This window comes from Monomorium pharaonis, chromosome 5 (genome assembly GCF_013373865.1).
Source record: "Monomorium pharaonis isolate MP-MQ-018 chromosome 5, ASM1337386v2, whole genome shotgun sequence".
In the NCBI taxonomy this organism is placed as follows: domain Eukaryota; kingdom Metazoa; phylum Arthropoda; class Insecta; order Hymenoptera; family Formicidae; genus Monomorium; species Monomorium pharaonis.
The window spans coordinates 18,584,563-18,601,832 of NC_050471.1; the positions used below are offsets into that span (position 1 = coordinate 18,584,563).

The window sequence follows — 17,270 nt, forward strand, 5'->3', positions numbered from 1 at the left end:
AAACTTTCACATAAAAATATTTTTTTGAAATTGTATTTTTTCCTATTATTAAATCAGATGATCTAGTTCCACATTAATTTGTTTCGATATATATAGTCTGTCTGTTTGATTAGAAAACCGGATAGAAAAATTCAACTTTGCTCTGTATTATATAATAGTTACTTACTTATATTATGTTTCACACAATAGTGAAAGGTGCTTTAAAGAAAAGTCGAAATGTTTGTGATTCTAAATCATTGATTTAGTTTAATTAAATTATGTTATAATATAAATTAATTAGTCATTGTGGCGCAATAATAACCATGCTGACTTCTTACAGTCCTATTTTTGTGCACCAATAAAATATGTTTTTAAATACATAAGCATGTATTTTAGTATGTTTTTTTAAATAAATTTAAAAATTTTTGTTACAAGCATATCCGAAATACGTATTTATTATATAATCCATAAATTGCAGACTGATGCTGAACGTTTATTTCGTGAAGCAAAACGTTTAGATCTATTGGGACGGTTGTATGAAGCACAGAACAAATTCAAGGAGGCAATCGAGTTGGCTAATAATGAGAACAAGATTCGTGAAAAGACGAGCTATTACAATTATGCCCGTGTGTTGGAACAGCAGGGTAAAGTGGCGGAAGCTATCGACATGTATACGAAGGCCGATTGCCATCGATTTGAAGTGCCCAGAATGCTTTTGACAAGACCTCGAGAGTTACTCACGTACTTGAATAATTCCGAAGAATCGTAAGTGATTTAGCAATATTAACCCTTTGCGTCCAAGCGGACCTCTGAAATTCCACCTTATTAAAATCATTTTTTAAATTATTTTGAGCTTTAAAACTTGAATTTTTTTTTATTTTTTGAAATTTTATTTTATTAATCTTTACTAACGCTAAGGTGCATGTTATTTTTATAAATTATTTATAAAATTGTTTATATTATTAATTAATAAATAACAAAAATGCCCTTTAAATTGTAACCTATGGGTTTTTGGGGTTGCTAATTACAAATCTGACATCAGAATTTAAAATTAAAAATGGCGGATCTAACATGGCGAATCAAAAATATTTTATTTTAGTTTATTTGGATAAAATTAATAATACATGGGTTTTCGGAGTTGCTGATTACGAATTTGATATCAGAATTTTAAAATTCAAAATGGCGAATCCAAATAAACAAAATTAAAAAATTTTTAGTCTACCATGTTAAATCCGCCAGTAGTTGATACTACAGCAATTTTGATCCGGGAGCTCCAAGGGGAGAGCAGGTGTGCGAGGGGAACTTGTAGGCGCGCGGGGGCATGACGTCACGCGGATTGAGGGATTTTGCGGCGCGGGGAATTGCTGATACAGGATTTCCGTGACCGTCCCTGAGAGCGGGAGAGAGGGAATCGGAGCCCACAGTCGCTGCCGCCCGCCGCCGCCGTTGCCACCGCCGCAACCATCACCGCGATGCTCACGCTCTTCTTCTATTGCGAATCTGTTTCGATCATACGCGATATCTCCAACCATACGCCCATACAGTCTTATCATTCCAGCTCTTTCTCTTTCATCCGTTGCGTTCATTTTTTCATACGCAGTCTCCCATTCACATCCATGCGCTCCCACCCATTGCACCTTATCTGTGTACCTTATACTCAGTTCACGCCATTATACCAAATTAATAGGAAAGGGAAAATAAGTTAGAATAATTATTTATAAATTTTTTTCATTTATTCATTTATTCATTTCGTAACGCATCGTATACAATATTATCTGATGCATAAGCCATTAGTTCGCAATCTACGAAGTTTTTACATATATTCCATTTAATAATTTGACTGTATCGCACTCATTATGAACATTATTTCGCTGCAAGCAGTTTACAAATTGATTATATCTTTTTTTTATTAAATGCATTGTTACGTCCAGCCTTATGAGATTTTAACTCTTTTATTTAGTAGGAGGGATATTTCAGGGAGAACAGGTAAGGCAGGGAAGAACGTAACAAACACGTAGAATTCCCGTAGGCACACAAATTAAGAGAAGATAGGTGTCTCGAGTCGATCGCACTTTTTGTGATTCAAAAATATAGGTCAACGTGCTGATAGACCCGCTATAACCCGTTTCAGTTGTACGTCCGTCGGTCCAAGTTTCGAGTCAACGAATTGAATCGCTTTAACTCAGGATTGGATTAGGTGCAGTCTTTGTTCGGGATGAGGTGAAGTCGTTATGAAGGGAGCATAGCAGTTTGTCGGGTTCAAAAAATCGATATTTTTTTTATTGCATTTTTCGACAGTTTAAACCTTCAAGATGTTGTCCTAAAACTGTTTTTTTTTAAATTCCAATAAGTAAAAAAGTTACACAATATATTTTATCGGGCAGTGCACAGGCGTGCGCTTGCCCTTTTTGACATCCGGGCACAGCACGCGACACGGAAGGCTCGTATAAGTCGCCGTCTCTCTAAAAATGAACAAATAGAGACAGATCTTGAACAGGAGGCTTCCCTGTATGGCCCAGGAATTGACGATAATAAGTTTAATGAATTCAGTTTTACAATAGAGTAACGTCATTCGAAAATTTTAAACGCGTTTTTCTCAAAACCATGTTTTTAAAGTCGGTAACCATGATAACTTGAAAACGGATCAACCGATCTACCTTTTTTTTTTTTTTTTTTTTAACTAAAAGCTTATAAAATTTGCTTGTCTTTGTTGTATCCGATTTTTAAAATTCCAATTTTTTCTATTTTTTTTTACAAACAAAAATAAAATTTTTGGCCGAAAATCGGCATTCTAATTTTAAAGGTCCGCCATTTTGTTTAAAATTTGAATTTTAAAAATCGGATACGACAAGGACGAGGGAATTTACTCTTCTTTAAGATCCCGTTTGGTTTTTGTGTTTTGCAGAATCATGCGTGGCGCGCACGGGTAACTACACGACGATGAAAGGAGGGGATTTTTTAACTAAACTAGTACAATAAAATTTGTACGAGAATTACAAAAGGTGTACTTTATTATGCAAAAAGTCTCATTTTTATAGTTAGTCTCTTGGCTGTGAAAAAATTCATGAAGAATGCCTTTTTTGGTAGCGCCAAACTGCTATGCCCTCTTAATTAAAATAAATGATGAAGTTTTACATAAAATTAACTAAAATATTTATTCTAATAACAAATAATAATGGAAATAAAAAAAATACAAATAAACGCTGAAATCGCGTTTTTTAATTTTATAGTTATAATGGTAAACGCGAAGCAAAGTAATAGTCGAAGGGTTTACTAAATGGTTACATGAGGAAAACAAAGATGCTTGAAGTCGTAAGAGGATAAAGAATAGCGCGGAAGAGAGTGGGGGTGGAACATCTTCGGGTTTTGGAGAATTGATCGAGGTATAAATTGGGAAGGCAGAAAGAATGAGGACGTCTCGAGGATCACACAGGGGTTCCTCGAGATTGTGGGATAGCGTAGGGATAACTTGAGGATCGCACGAGGGTTCCTCAAGTTGGTGAGATGGTGTCGGGATATCTAGAGAATCGCACAGGGGTTCCTCAAGATTGTGAGATGCGGGTGGAAAATTCTTAGTTCTTAGAGAATCCAAGTACTCGGAGTAGACAGCGTCGAGTAGTGCGCGAGCTCGACGATTAAACTCTAACAGGGAATTATTTATAAATAATGTGAGCGTGTCTTAAAGAATTAAAACGGATGGGAGTAGATGAGTAACGTAAAAACAAGAAAGAAATTGTGATTGTGGGACTTACTCACTACAGGTTCTCGAACAAATCTGTCGGAATCAACGGGATTTTTTGACCGGATGGAACGGCACTAAAGTTTTATTCGCGCACTGATTCCACTTGATTACTAACTAACTGACTCACTAACTGACTAATTACTATCTCTTCTCGTTACCGATTACTAACTACTGGGATGAAAAACACACTTTTACTCATTACTAATTACTCACTCACTTGTTACTGATTACTGATTACTGACTAACAACTGACTATTAACTAACTGGTTTTCTTCAAGATTTGATATTATATATACAGAGTCTTACAGGGGAAAGACCTAGATGTAGGTGGTTCAAATATTCTAATTGGTAGGACTCTTTTTCAGGATTGTGTAGTGGGTGAATTCTAAGTTTTCTTATTGGAGAAAGAGTTTTTCCTTTTTGTCCAATCATACGTTGAGTAATCTGTCGAAAGTTTCTCTGTTTCCTCTCACATTCCTTTAATTTTATCGAAGGGATCCGACCTATCGCATAAGTTATCTTCCCGTTGGGGTTTAAAAGATGAATAATTTTTTATCGTGCTAGACATGCTACGGTATGGTTTGCAGATGGAGGAAACAGTTATTTATTTTTTGCTAATGTTTAGATATTTTATTGCTCCTTTTTTGTGAGGAAACGTGAAACTTTGTTTCAATCTCGAGTTTGTTTTTTATATTTCTACCTTCAAAATTTATTGTTTGTTGACTCGATATTCAAAAAGAGTTGAAATTATCAACTTGGTCGTTTCGTCCATCCATGTTTGTCGTCACGTTTCTAATGGACTAATCCTAGACGCATAAAAAATTATCGGAACCGTTGAAACAGAATTTCTTTTGTAATCTTATATTTCTCCGAAGAAGGGAAATCGTGGAATCTGCCGGACGTAACAACATATTATCCCACAACTTAAAATATGCATTATTGATAACATCTTCAAGTTTTAGTAAAAATTATACAGTTGATACTTTCATGTACGTAACTTAATGTACATAACCGGCGGACCAGACTAGTCTATCCTTATGTATTTGACTCGCTGAATTCAAATCCAAGGTCAGAATTGCTGAATTGGCTTATTTTTTCCTAACCTAGAAAAAACACATTGTAAAAACAGTTTGGGTCACAAATATATAATCCAGAGCGTGCAGGCTTGCGTAACCACATTACCTGTGGAAAATTCAATACGCAATACAAGTCTGAGCTTCTGTAAATAAAAAGCGTAGAAAATTTACTCTCTTTTTCTGTTATATCTAACTCTTTTATTCTCAAATTCTGTGCAATAGCTTTCTCTTACGTTTCTTCCCTTTCACGGAGGCATCTCATTTGAGCGCCCAACAGAAATCAGCCATTATGTTCACATCCCACTTACCTTGATATCGATTCTACATCTCCTTGATGTCCTGATGAAGTCTATCTCCCTGTTTTTTACTATAATCACCTAGATTTTCTGGGAAGTAGTCGATATGAGAATCCAAGAACTGCAACTTAAGATTCATTAAGCAACCTAGTTTTCTATAGTTCTCCATTATTTCCGCCACCTTTTTTTTATAATCTTGACCTTTTGTGGTTTCCTAGAAAATTTTCTGTGACGCTTTTGAAACTCCTTTGAGCCATGCTGCTCTTTCGTCTTTATTCATTTTGGTGACAACATTGTCGTCTATTAACATTTTACGTATTTGAAGTTCATCAAAAATTTTTTCCGCAATTTTGCATCAATGATGTTAGAAAATTTTTCTTGTAAATAGTGGTAGCATTCATCTTTTTTATTCAGAGCTTTCACCCATTGTTTCATGAGTCCTAATTTGATATAATTTGAAGAGGTAAAACAAGAACTTTTGAAGGCTTAACTAACGTTCATTTTTCATTTATGTTCATTTATGATGTTTTTAGATCCAGGTTGCAAAGACATCTTTGTTGGCCATTCTTTTCTTATATAATGGTTTGTTCGATCTCTACTATCCCATTCACATAGGAAGCACGGATTTTTTGTGTAACTTGATTGTTGACCCAATGGTGAAAATTTTCAGATTCTCACAAATTTGCTACGTATGTATATAATTTTTTAAGAACTGTTTTTAGGTTTGTATACTCTTCTTTTATTACTATCGAGTGCTAACTCAACTACAGGAATGAAGGCATATACATTAGTATTGTACAGCAATACTGCTTTCAAGCTTCTCTTAGAAGAATCGATGAATAGTCTCCACTCATTAGACTTGTAATATCCAGGTTTCAGTTTGTTCATTAATCCAATCTTTTTAGAGAATAAAAGAGTTATATATAATAGAAAAGGGGAGTGAATTTTTTACGCTATTTATTTACAGAAGCTGTCATACTTATTGAATTTTCCCCGGGTAATGTGGTTACGCAATCTTGCACGCTCTGGATTATACATTTGTGACCCAAACAGCTTTTACAAGGTATTTTTCTGAGGTTAGGGAAAAATGAGCCGTTTCAGCAATTCTGACCTTGAATTTGAATTCAGCGGATCAAAATACATAAGAATTGACTAGTCTGGTTCGCCGGACCAACCACTTTTTTGTGTGTCTGTGTTATTATTATCCAAGTGTGAGCTCTTACGAAAAAGTAGTACTAACACTCACTACTCCGTATGAGTGATCAGTATTGGGACTATTAGGATTAGTACTGAGAGTATTAGTATATTAATACTCACGAATATTGCAGAATGATCAGTGCTTTGCTTATCAGTGCTTACAGTACTGGCAGTACTAGAAGCAATAATATTCATTAGTACTTCAAAGTATTGAAGTGGTATCAGAACTTTATCAGATTAATACTTGGAGTACTATCAGCGCGGGAAACGATATATAACACTCGTCAGTACGCAAAAATTTTTAACATTAATTTTATAAATATTTAAGGCAATATTTACATTCTAATGATATATTACTTATGTCGTATGATTCTTTTCAAATATTTGTTTATATAAGTTAATCTTATATAATTAAAAAGCAATACCAAAATTTTAATAAACTAAATAATTAACTTTAAGATTTGTTTAGTATATATCGTATAACAAATTAAAAACATTTGTGAAGTCTAAATAAAAAAAAATTGTACACGTTGTTTTACAACACTGTATAAAAACTTATAAGCAAAATTATAATGCAAATATAAAATTATAGTATAAATTCGGATTAATTTCCAGACAGCACACAGTATTTATAAAATATTTACAAAATATTTATAATAATTGTTTGAATATTTTATAAATATTAATCAAAATATTTTATAAATATTTTTGTGATCTTGGATTGAACAAATCATAAATATTTATCGTAAATATTATAAAAATATTTATGAATATTTACGATATTTATGTAAATATTTGCGAGTGTTATGTCAGCGTAGTTTAATTATATGCTTAGTTATTGCTACACAAATACTACGCTATCCAAATAGAACAAATAATCATATAAAAGATGATGTCAAAATGATGTCATTTTGATGTCACCTCCTTTTCTACTTGGGTAGTACTACGCTAGTGCTGCGTCTGTACTATTAGTATTCAATGTAAGTACTACAAAAATACTGGATGAGTACTGGAAAAAGTACTAGGCGAGCATTAGGATGAGTATTAGAGAGAGTACTTAATGAGTGGTGAATGAGTATTGAATGAGTACTGAGGAGTACTGACGAAGTACAGGCTACATTAGTATTTTGAAGATCAGTATGATCGAATTTAGTAGTACTTTGAGTATTTATGTCTCCAGTACTTTCACCAATACTTTTTCCAGTATTAAAACCAGTATTACTTTTTCATAAGAAAGGTGACAGCGGTATCTCATTGCTAGAGATGTGCAAATCAAAGTTTTCTAATTCAAATCGAATCGAATCGAATTTGCAAAAAAAAATTCGAATTGAATCGAATCGAATTGACAAAAATATCGCCGAATTGAATCGAATTGAATCGAATCACCCATATTTCGAATTCGAATCGAATCAACACATAGAAATCCTGCAAGCCAGGAATGTGACATAAGCATTTGAAACATCGAATAGGTGAATCAAAATTAACGAAGTCTGAAGTCTTGTAACGACCAACTGTGCAATGTGCAACTTACTCCGTCTGCACCAAGAGTCTAGCAAGATAAACACAAATCATAGTATGGTAGGTATAATTATAACTGACAATAAATATTCAAATATTTAAGACAAAATGCAAAATGGAGTTTTTATGCGAGCCTATGTAAAATTCCGTTACAACAGCAGAATTGTAGAGGACTAATTGTGATATGTGATCCCTTAGCGTCAAATGAGAAATGTGTTAGTAAAATGAAAAGCATTAAGCATATATTAAAATTAAAAATTATACTTTATTAAAAGTAACAAATACAGAAGGGCCAAAGCCTTTCAAGAGACAGTGAACTACAATATTAAGTCACTGTAGCTTACAAGGGAACCTTGCGAACCCGAAAATTCTGATTTTAATGAAACTTGGCATAAATATAGAGGGGGTAAATACATGAATTTAGGAATTTATACTTGGTGCTTATAAACCATTTGAAGGGGTGAAACCATCCTTCAAAGTTGAAACATTTTTGCGTTTTCTCGATATATCTCGCAAACTAAACAAAATATAAAAAGATGTTTCATACAAAAGTTTTACAGTATAAATATCTTTATTTAACTATGCTATTTATTTTTTCAAAAACTTTTTTTTTTCAAAAAAAACTTTTTCTTCAAAAAATAAATTTTTTTATGAAAAAATAAATAGCATAGTTAAATAGAAGTATTTATGCTGTAAAACTTTTGTATGAAACATTTTTTTATATTTTGTTTAGTTTACGAGATATATCGAGAAAGGGTAAAAGTGTCTCGACCTTGGAAAGGTGGTTTCACTCCTTCAAACCGTTTATAAGACCAAACGGAAAATTTTTTGATTTTAATGAAACTTTGCATAAACGTAGAGTAGGTAAATACATTTATTTAGAAATTCTCTATTTTGGTTAAAAAACGGCTTGAAGGGGTGGAACCACCCTTCAAAGTTGAGACATTTTTGCGTTTTCTCGATATATCTCGCAAACTAAAAAAATATAAAAAAATGTTTCATACAAAAGTTTTACAGTATAAATACCTCTATTTAAATATGTTATTTATTTTTCCCTCAAAAAATTTATTTCTTGAAGAAAAGTTTTTTTTTTTTGAAATAAATTTTTTTTGAAAAAATAAATAGCACAGTTAAATAAAGATATTTATACTGTAAAACTTTTGTATGAAACATTTTTTTATATTTTGTTTGCGAGATATATCGAGAAAACGCAAAAATGTCTCATCTTTAAAGAGTGATTTCACCCCTTCAAACCGTTTATAAGCACCAACTAAAAATTTCTAAATTCATTTACCCCCTCTACATTTATGCCAAGTTTCATTAAAATCAGAATTTTTAGGTTCGCGAGATTCCCTTGTTAGTAAGACATTTTCACAGCCACAGTAATTGAGTCACAGGTTTTAAGCTTACATTCATATATATTTAATATATAATATATATTTAGTTGAAGAAAAAAGATATCATGAAAAATCACAATGGCAGTACCTTGAATTATTCGTCAAATCTACACATTAATATTGGCTGATAATTTTCAAGGCTCCAACTCAAGAAACGTAAACACTTTGGTAACACACTAAGACTGCTTAGAGCAGAACATAGAATGTAAAATATGATAAAACTAACGCTACTAACGTTGAATTGAAAGTGAAACATTATGATAATCTCACAGTTTTGCACTGTATTTGTACTCTTTACTAACAAACTAAGATTGTCCATAGAAACATTAAAGTAAAAGAAAAAATATATAATATATATTGCACAAATGGCACTCAACTGAGGTTTAAATTCTAATGAATAGAATCAATTAAAGTAAAACTAAAGTAACATTTAACATTTATCACAATCAAAAAAGTACTTGAGCATTATGAATTCTCCAAAAACAAGTAATTAGTAGGAATAGACTAAGTACAGACTAACACAGGGACAGTCTTTCATTACAGGCTATTTTTTAAAGTAACTTTCAGGGATGTTGTCATGACAGAAAACAGTTTCCTTTACATGCTGCGAGAGTAGGTTTGTTCTTTTCTGCGTAACTACATTGCCTTCAACAGAAAAAACTCTCTTACTAGACGTCTCAGTTGCAGCAAAGGCCAAGTAGTGGCATGCGAGAGGAACGAGAAGTGGAAAGGCTGCTTTGTTCATTCTCCACCAAACCAGCGGGTCTTCATCCCCCCAATCGTTGGTATTTGCAGGTAAGTTTCTACCTTAAAAAAGAATATTTGTTTGTTTTATGTCACTGAAAAGAACCAAACCATTGAGTACTAATAAAACAGTATAGAAATACACACCTCTCTTTTTATGTCCATTTTATCAGGCAATTCCATATTTTTGACCATCACAGTTTTCTTTTGAAAGTGACCCTACTTTGTTTTTTTTTTTGGCTAGATGCAGATGAGGCTGATATGTTTGCTGCTTCTTGGTGGGTAGTAGTGCATTAAATGATGCCTCTTCCAATATGTTGCCTCCACTTTTCTAAAGCCTTGTCTTTCAGCAGTGCAGCGGCTTGCAGGTTGTCACTGATAAGAGCATCCTTGAACCTGGGGTCAAGCAGCATGGCAATTTGGTACAACTCCGACTCAAAGTACCGTATGTCTGGAAATCTTAATTTTATATTTGCCAGCAAAGTTTTAGCAAACATGTTCCCAGTGCCCTTTTTAGTATTGATAAAGTCTTCCAATGTTGACTTTATTTCAAACAACACAGGTAGCACCATGGAGAGTGTTGGTTTCTTGCAGCTTCCCATTTCAGCTGTAAAGTTGGCTACTGGTCGCAACAATTTAACGTATCCTTCTGCCAACTTCCATTTCTGGGCTGTTAGGCTGTTAACACCTGCTTTACACTGCTCACTAGTGATAGCTGCCTCGACAAACCTCTCAAGCATGAGGAACTCACTATCCCACCTTGTATTGACCATCTGGATTAGGTCATGCAATAGCAGCTTGTGTTCTTCCTGGAAAAACTGGAGCAATTCTCTTGAAGTTTTACTCCTGTTGTATCGTGCTACCATGCTGGATACCTTTTCAATAACAGTGTTTGAATCGATTTCCTTCCGTGTGTCGCTAATAGCAAGCTGAAGAGTATGATTATAACAAAGCACATGCTGCCATGACCTCTTAGTTTTTAGAATGTCTGGCAAGCTGGCATCACTCATGGTCTTCTCAGAAGGCTCACTCAGTGCTTTTACTATGTTAGTTCCATTATCGGACACTATGTACTTTTCAATTTCATCATCGCCTAGGTTCAATTCAGTTACTACATCAGCAACTTTCTGCAGCATCATGTTTGCCAGGGAAAGGCTGACAATCCACTGTTATATGTCGCATTTGAAAAATCCTCATTAATAAACTGCAGAGTGAATGCTATAAAAGCATCACCAGATCTTGACGTCCAAAGGTCAGTCGTGATGGACACAGATTCTAGAGCATTTTTCACAGCTTCAATTTCTTCCAGAATTTTTTCTTTCAGTTCTTTGTACAGTTTTGGAATAATTGACCGTAAAAATGTTGTCCTACATGGGACATTATAACGTGGCTCAAGAAAATGTAGCAGATGTCGGAAACCTGGTTCATTAACAATGTTATAAGGATGTAGACCCTTGCATATGAAAACTGCTACTGCTCTTGTGATGTCCTTGGCTTTCTTGCTGGAGGGGTTAAGAGGCATAAGAGCATTGACACATTTCTTCAGTGATCTTTGCTGCCTTAAATCCTACATAACTTTCTTCTTTACTTCAGTTAGTTTCTCCTTAATCTTTTTTAGTCTCATGTATTCTTTATAAACAGTGTCATGTTTTTGCAGGTGCAACTGCAGAGTTGTTGTACTAGTTGGTGTAGAACGAACTGTGCCACAAATCAGGCATTTTGCTTTATCACCCCCATTTATTTTAGTAAAGAAATTCCAAATTGAGGCAAATGGGTTTGTAATTTTTTCCAAGTCAGCTGCATCTATATTTTCTGTGCTGAAGCTGTCTGTTTCCCTATTTCCCTCATTAGCACTCCTGTCTTTTGAGGTTGAAGGCACAGCTGAATTTAAAACACTCTCTACGCTATCATTTGATAATTCTCTTATCGTCACGATTCGCACAATCTTTAGAAACATTTCTTATAAAATAATCTGTCACTTTTTTCCTTTTATAGGAACTGTTATCTTTCTTCGTGAACGAAATTGCCTCTTTACACAACGGAGCAAGCGAGATCGAAGATGCAGACGGATTGTCATTGTCAGGACCTGAGTCACTCTCCATGACTGCAATCTGGAATGTAGTAATAATCCTTTCAAATAAAGAATCATGAGTGAACCTAATCTAACCTAATCTTGTAATCCTATATTAGTTGAATCAGTTTTCTTTTTTCACAGGCAATAAATATTAAACCCATTCTAAAAATTATTACTGATCACAAATTATCAATCAAGATATCAAAGATAACTGCATAAAATTTAGGAATATACATTGGAACTCACCTGCTGTGTGAAAACTACAAATAATCCGCTGCCACCGTAACCGGAAACACATTCTGCCTCAGCTTGTTTACGCGTGGTATTTCACGAGCTCACCGAGAGAGCGCGTGGCGCGCTATGTGGCCGCCTAAAGATGCGTTCGGAAACATCACCTGGGTACACAGGAGTGTCGTTCTGTCTTTGTTTAACTTTGGGTAGTAAACAAAGACAAAACGATACTCGAGTGCACCCGGGTGATGTTTCCGAACGCAGCCTATTATTCTTTAGAAGAATTTTCTGACCGCAAAGGCGTTGGATGGACGATAGAATTTAACGGGTTTTAAATCTTCTTACGCGGTTTTTTTATTCAAATTCGAATTGCAGTGATTTGACGTTATCGAATCTTTCGAATTCGAACTATGTTGATTCGGATTCGAATCGAATCGAATATCGTCAGATTTGATTCAATTTGATTCGAATTCGAATAATTCGCACATCTCTACTCATTGCCTTTGTTGTCATCAAGAATCATCTCCACAAAAGGCTCAACCCCCACGCTGATGCTTATATCCAAAGCAAATCTCCTTTTCAAGATACGAGGAGTATAGTGCGGCTGCAATAATGTTCTGTAAAAAGAATACAGGGGGAATTAGAAATAAAATGCAAATAAATGTAGAAGGAAATATAGGAATGAGTCTCAGATACGCACAGTAACAAACAGACACAGCAGGCTGAGTGAAACGGACACAGTAACAAACGGACACAGAACAAACGGACACAATGCGAAACGGACACAGACGAAATACGCACAGACCAAACGGATACAGTAACAAACGGACACAGTAATAAACGGACACAGTAACAAACGGACACAGTAATAAACGGACACAGTAACAAATGGACACAGTAACAAACGGACACAGACCAAATGCGCACAGTGCGAAACGGACACAGTCGCAAACCCATGTGGTGCAGAGAATGCTTTGCGCGCGCGCGCGCGCACACACACACACAAACACACGGGGGGGGGTGCAAAGGGAGGTTTCGCCCTTTTCCCGCACCCACCCCGTCGGTAGGGGTGCCCTGAGAAGTCGCAACCCATGCAGTAAGTTCGTGCGCATTTGGTCCGTGCGCATTTGATCCGTGCGCATTTGGTCCGTGTGCATTTTGTCCGTGTGCATGTGGTCCATGCGCATTTGGTCCGTGCGCATTTAGTCTGTGTCCGTTTGTTCGGCACATAATAGTTCATCTTCGAGAAGTTTGTCTTTCATCAGTCGACTGAGGTGCAACGGTGTCGGGGAGTTTGGTTGTCCGTCTTGTAACAAACAAATGATGCGGTACCGTTGTCAGAACTCTTTTTATATTGTATACTCCTCCACATGCTTCAGTAGTAGTGGGAACAATTCCATGCATTTCATACATATTTTCTAATGAGCGAGAGATTAAGCGCCGATATGCAGCTGTGATGTAAAAGTATGTTATAGACACATACACAAATTTGGTACATATTTTTTTATGAAATCATACGAAAATCGCACATTCGAAGAATGCAGATTTCGCCGAAGTCAAACGCCGATGGGAGCTGTGACAAAATACATTTTAGACACGTACATTATTTGATACCTTCTGATGAGATCAAAAATCGCATGTACATTCGAAGAAACTTGCAAAAATCAAGCGCTGATGTATGGCTACTGTAACAAAAATACATTTTAGGCACGTACATAAATCATTTGATACCTTCTGATGAGATCATTCAAAATCGCGCATTCAAAGAATGCAAATCTTGCGAAAGTCAAGCGCAGATGTACAACTGCTGCAACAATAGATAGCAAATGCTGATATGACAATGCTCCGGTTAAAACAATGAAATGAACAGAATATACACTCACTCAGCAGCAAAAAAAACGGTACACTTAAAATTTTGGAAAATTTTACGAAATTTCAAATGATCATAATTTCGTAAATAATAAAGATAAAAATTTTTCTCAAAAAAGAAAATAAAGCTTGAAGTGTCCACTTTAAGCTTTATTTTCTTTTTTGAGAAAAATTTTTATCTTTATTATTTACGAAATTATGATCATTTGAAATTTCGTAAAATTTTCCAAAATTTTAAGTGTACCGTTTTTTTTGCTGCTGAGTAAGTGTATATTCTGTTCATTCCATTGTTTTATTTTTTTTTAAAGAATATTTTAATAGCAATTATGCGTGGCTATTATTTTCAAAACGGCGGATGATGAAGTTAGAGGATGCAAAATTGATAAACAAAGATCTGAATTTCCAGCGGTGCATGGCGTGAATCAGGTGTCACAGCCCAATGGAACGAAATGCAAATGAAAATATAGAGCATTAGCTTTAAAATGCTTAAAATTTTTACAGAGTTTGATGCGATCATTTTTCGCTGAGTAATTAAGATTTGAATTAAAAAACAGCTTTTCTCTTTAAACTTGCATAACTCAGCGAAAAATTATCATATCAAGCTCCGTAAAAAAAGATTTTAAAGATAATACTCTATACTTTTAGATGATTTTCGTCCCATTGGGCTATGACACCTACTTTACGCCACGCGTTGTCGCAAGCTCGAATACTTATTTATCAACTTTGCTTGCACTTTCCTTGTCATCTACCATTTAAAAAAATTTTTGAATACAATTTCGATACAAATTTCAAAAAGTATAGTTTCAAATCTTTCAAACCGTTTTTGAAATTTTGTGCTAAGGCAATTAAGTGCCGAGATGTTCAATTTTGAATTTGTAACAAGGTCAATTTATTACGGCTTAAGGGGCTTGGAGGCGTTGCGATTTATTTGATTCTTCCATAACTTCAACGGCCAGATTTATTGTTCTCTACATTAATAATTTGCATCATTTTGGGAATTGGAAATTCATTATTTTCAAAATGTATCAATTTAAAGGAAAGTAAAGACAAAATTCAAGATCTTCACTCTCCGCAATCAGTATTACAAAATAAAAATACGATTTACGTTTTAAAATACCGAAATTATTAGGTCGAATTATTGTTGTAATTTTTCCCAATATGATCCGCGTAGATTGGGCGAAGTGACTAGAGAGAAGGGACGGGAGAGAGGAAGTGAGAAGTCGCGAGCGATCGCGACTCGGAGAAGAGAGAGAGGAGAAGAGAGAGAGAGAGGCAAGCGAGCTATACGGGGCGAGAGAGAGAGAGAGGAAGAGAAAGAGAAGGAAGCCTCTTCCTCTCTCTGCTCTACTCTCTCTCTCTCTCTCTCTCTCTCTCTCTCTCTCTCTCTCTCTCTCTCTCTCTCTCTCTCTCTCTCTCTCTCTCTCTCTCTCTCTCTCTCTCCCCCCTCCCCCTCCCCTCCCCCTCCCGTGTGTGTGTGTGTGTGTGTGCGTGTGCGTGTGTGTGTGTGTGCGTGTGCGTGTGTGTGTGTGTGCGTGTGTGTTCCACAAGGATAAGGACCCCGTGGTTCGTCAACTCCACAGTATTTCAAAACTCCAAACTCTTGTGGCGCGCAGGCGCGCGCGTGTGTGTATGTATTGTGTAGGTGCGTGTGTGTGCGAGTGCGTGCGTACATGTCGTACTTATTAGTAGTGTGTATGGCCTCCTCGTACGCGGATTACCTCATTTATGCGATCTGGCATACTTCTTATCAGTCTGTACATACGCACGCACGCACGCACGCACACACGCGCGCGCGCACACACACACACACACACACGGAGGTGCAAGGGGGAGGGGGCTTTCGAAGTCGCTAACCCATGTTGTACATTGCAAACAAAGTAACGTTTATATGTGTTTGCAGATTTCCTATACAAAATACACGGTGTACATCTTTGTGGTGTAAAACTTTGCGGTGTACAAGTTTGTGGCGTACAAATTTTACGTGTCCAATTGCACGATGTACATTTTTATCGTGTCTAAATTGTAATATGTCTAGAATTTATTATTCATGTGTACAAAATTACTGTGTCCAAAATTCCTGTGTCGAAATGAACCTTGTCCACTTGAAACGTGTACGTTAATTTGTGTCCATTTGCACCGTGTCCATTTGCATTGTGTCCAAGTGAACCACTCCCGTCAAAATTTATGCGGATTATATTGGGAAAAATTATAACAATAATTTGAGCTAATGATTTCGATATCTTAAAACGTAAATCGTATCTTTATTTCGTAATACTGATTGCGAAGAATGAAGATTTTGAATCGAACTTTATCTTTACTTTCCTGGCCTTTAAATTGATACATTTTGAAAATAATGAATTCCAATTTCCAAAATGATGCAAATTATTAATGTAGAGAACAATAAATCTGGCTGCTGAAGTTATGGAAGAACCAAATAAATCGCAACGCCTCCGAGCCCCTTAAGCCTTAATAAATTGACCTTGTTACAAATTCAAAATTGAACATCTCGGCACTTAATTGTCTTAGCACAAAATTTCAAAAACGGTTTGAAAGATTTGAAACTATACTTTTTGAAATTTGTATCGAAATTGTAGGCAAAAATTTTTTTTAATGGTGGATGACAAGGAAAGTGCAAGCAAAGTTGATAAATAAATATTCAAGCTTGCGACAACGCGTGGCGTAAAGTAGGTGTCAGCCCAATGAGACGAAAATCATCTAAAAGTATAGAATATTATTTTTAAAATGCTTTTTTACGGAGCTTAATACGATAATTTTTGCTGAGTTATGCAAGTTTAAAGAGAAAAGCTGTTTTTTAATTCAAACTTTTAATTACTCAGCGAAAAATGATCGCGTTGAACTCTTTAGAAAAGTTTTTAAAGCTAATGCTCTATATTTTCATTTGCATTTCATTCTATTGGGCTGTGACACTTGATTCACGCTATGCACCGCCGGAAACTCAGATCTTTATTTATCAATTTTGCATCCTCTAACTTTGTCATCCGTCATTTTGAAAAAAATAGCCACGCATAATTGCTATTAAAATATTCTTAAAGTGGACATTTCAAGATTTATTTTCTTCTTTGAGAAAAATGTTTATCTTTATTATTTACCGAGTTATAATCATTTGAAGTTTCGTAAAATTTTCCG

The 17,270-nt window shown here is 35.2% G+C and overlaps 1 protein-coding gene across 1 annotated transcript in view; it reads left to right on the forward strand.

Annotated features, from left to right (window-relative positions):
• The window catches only part of LOC105832659 (intraflagellar transport protein 140 homolog), a 164,527-nt gene that overhangs the window by 126,958 nt on the left and 20,299 nt on the right, over positions 1–17,270 (forward strand). The window contains exon 9 of the mRNA XM_036286695.1: positions 458–744. Coding sequence (XP_036142588.1) covers positions 458–744 — 287 coding nt within the window. The remainder of the gene's footprint in view (positions 1–457; positions 745–17,270) is intronic.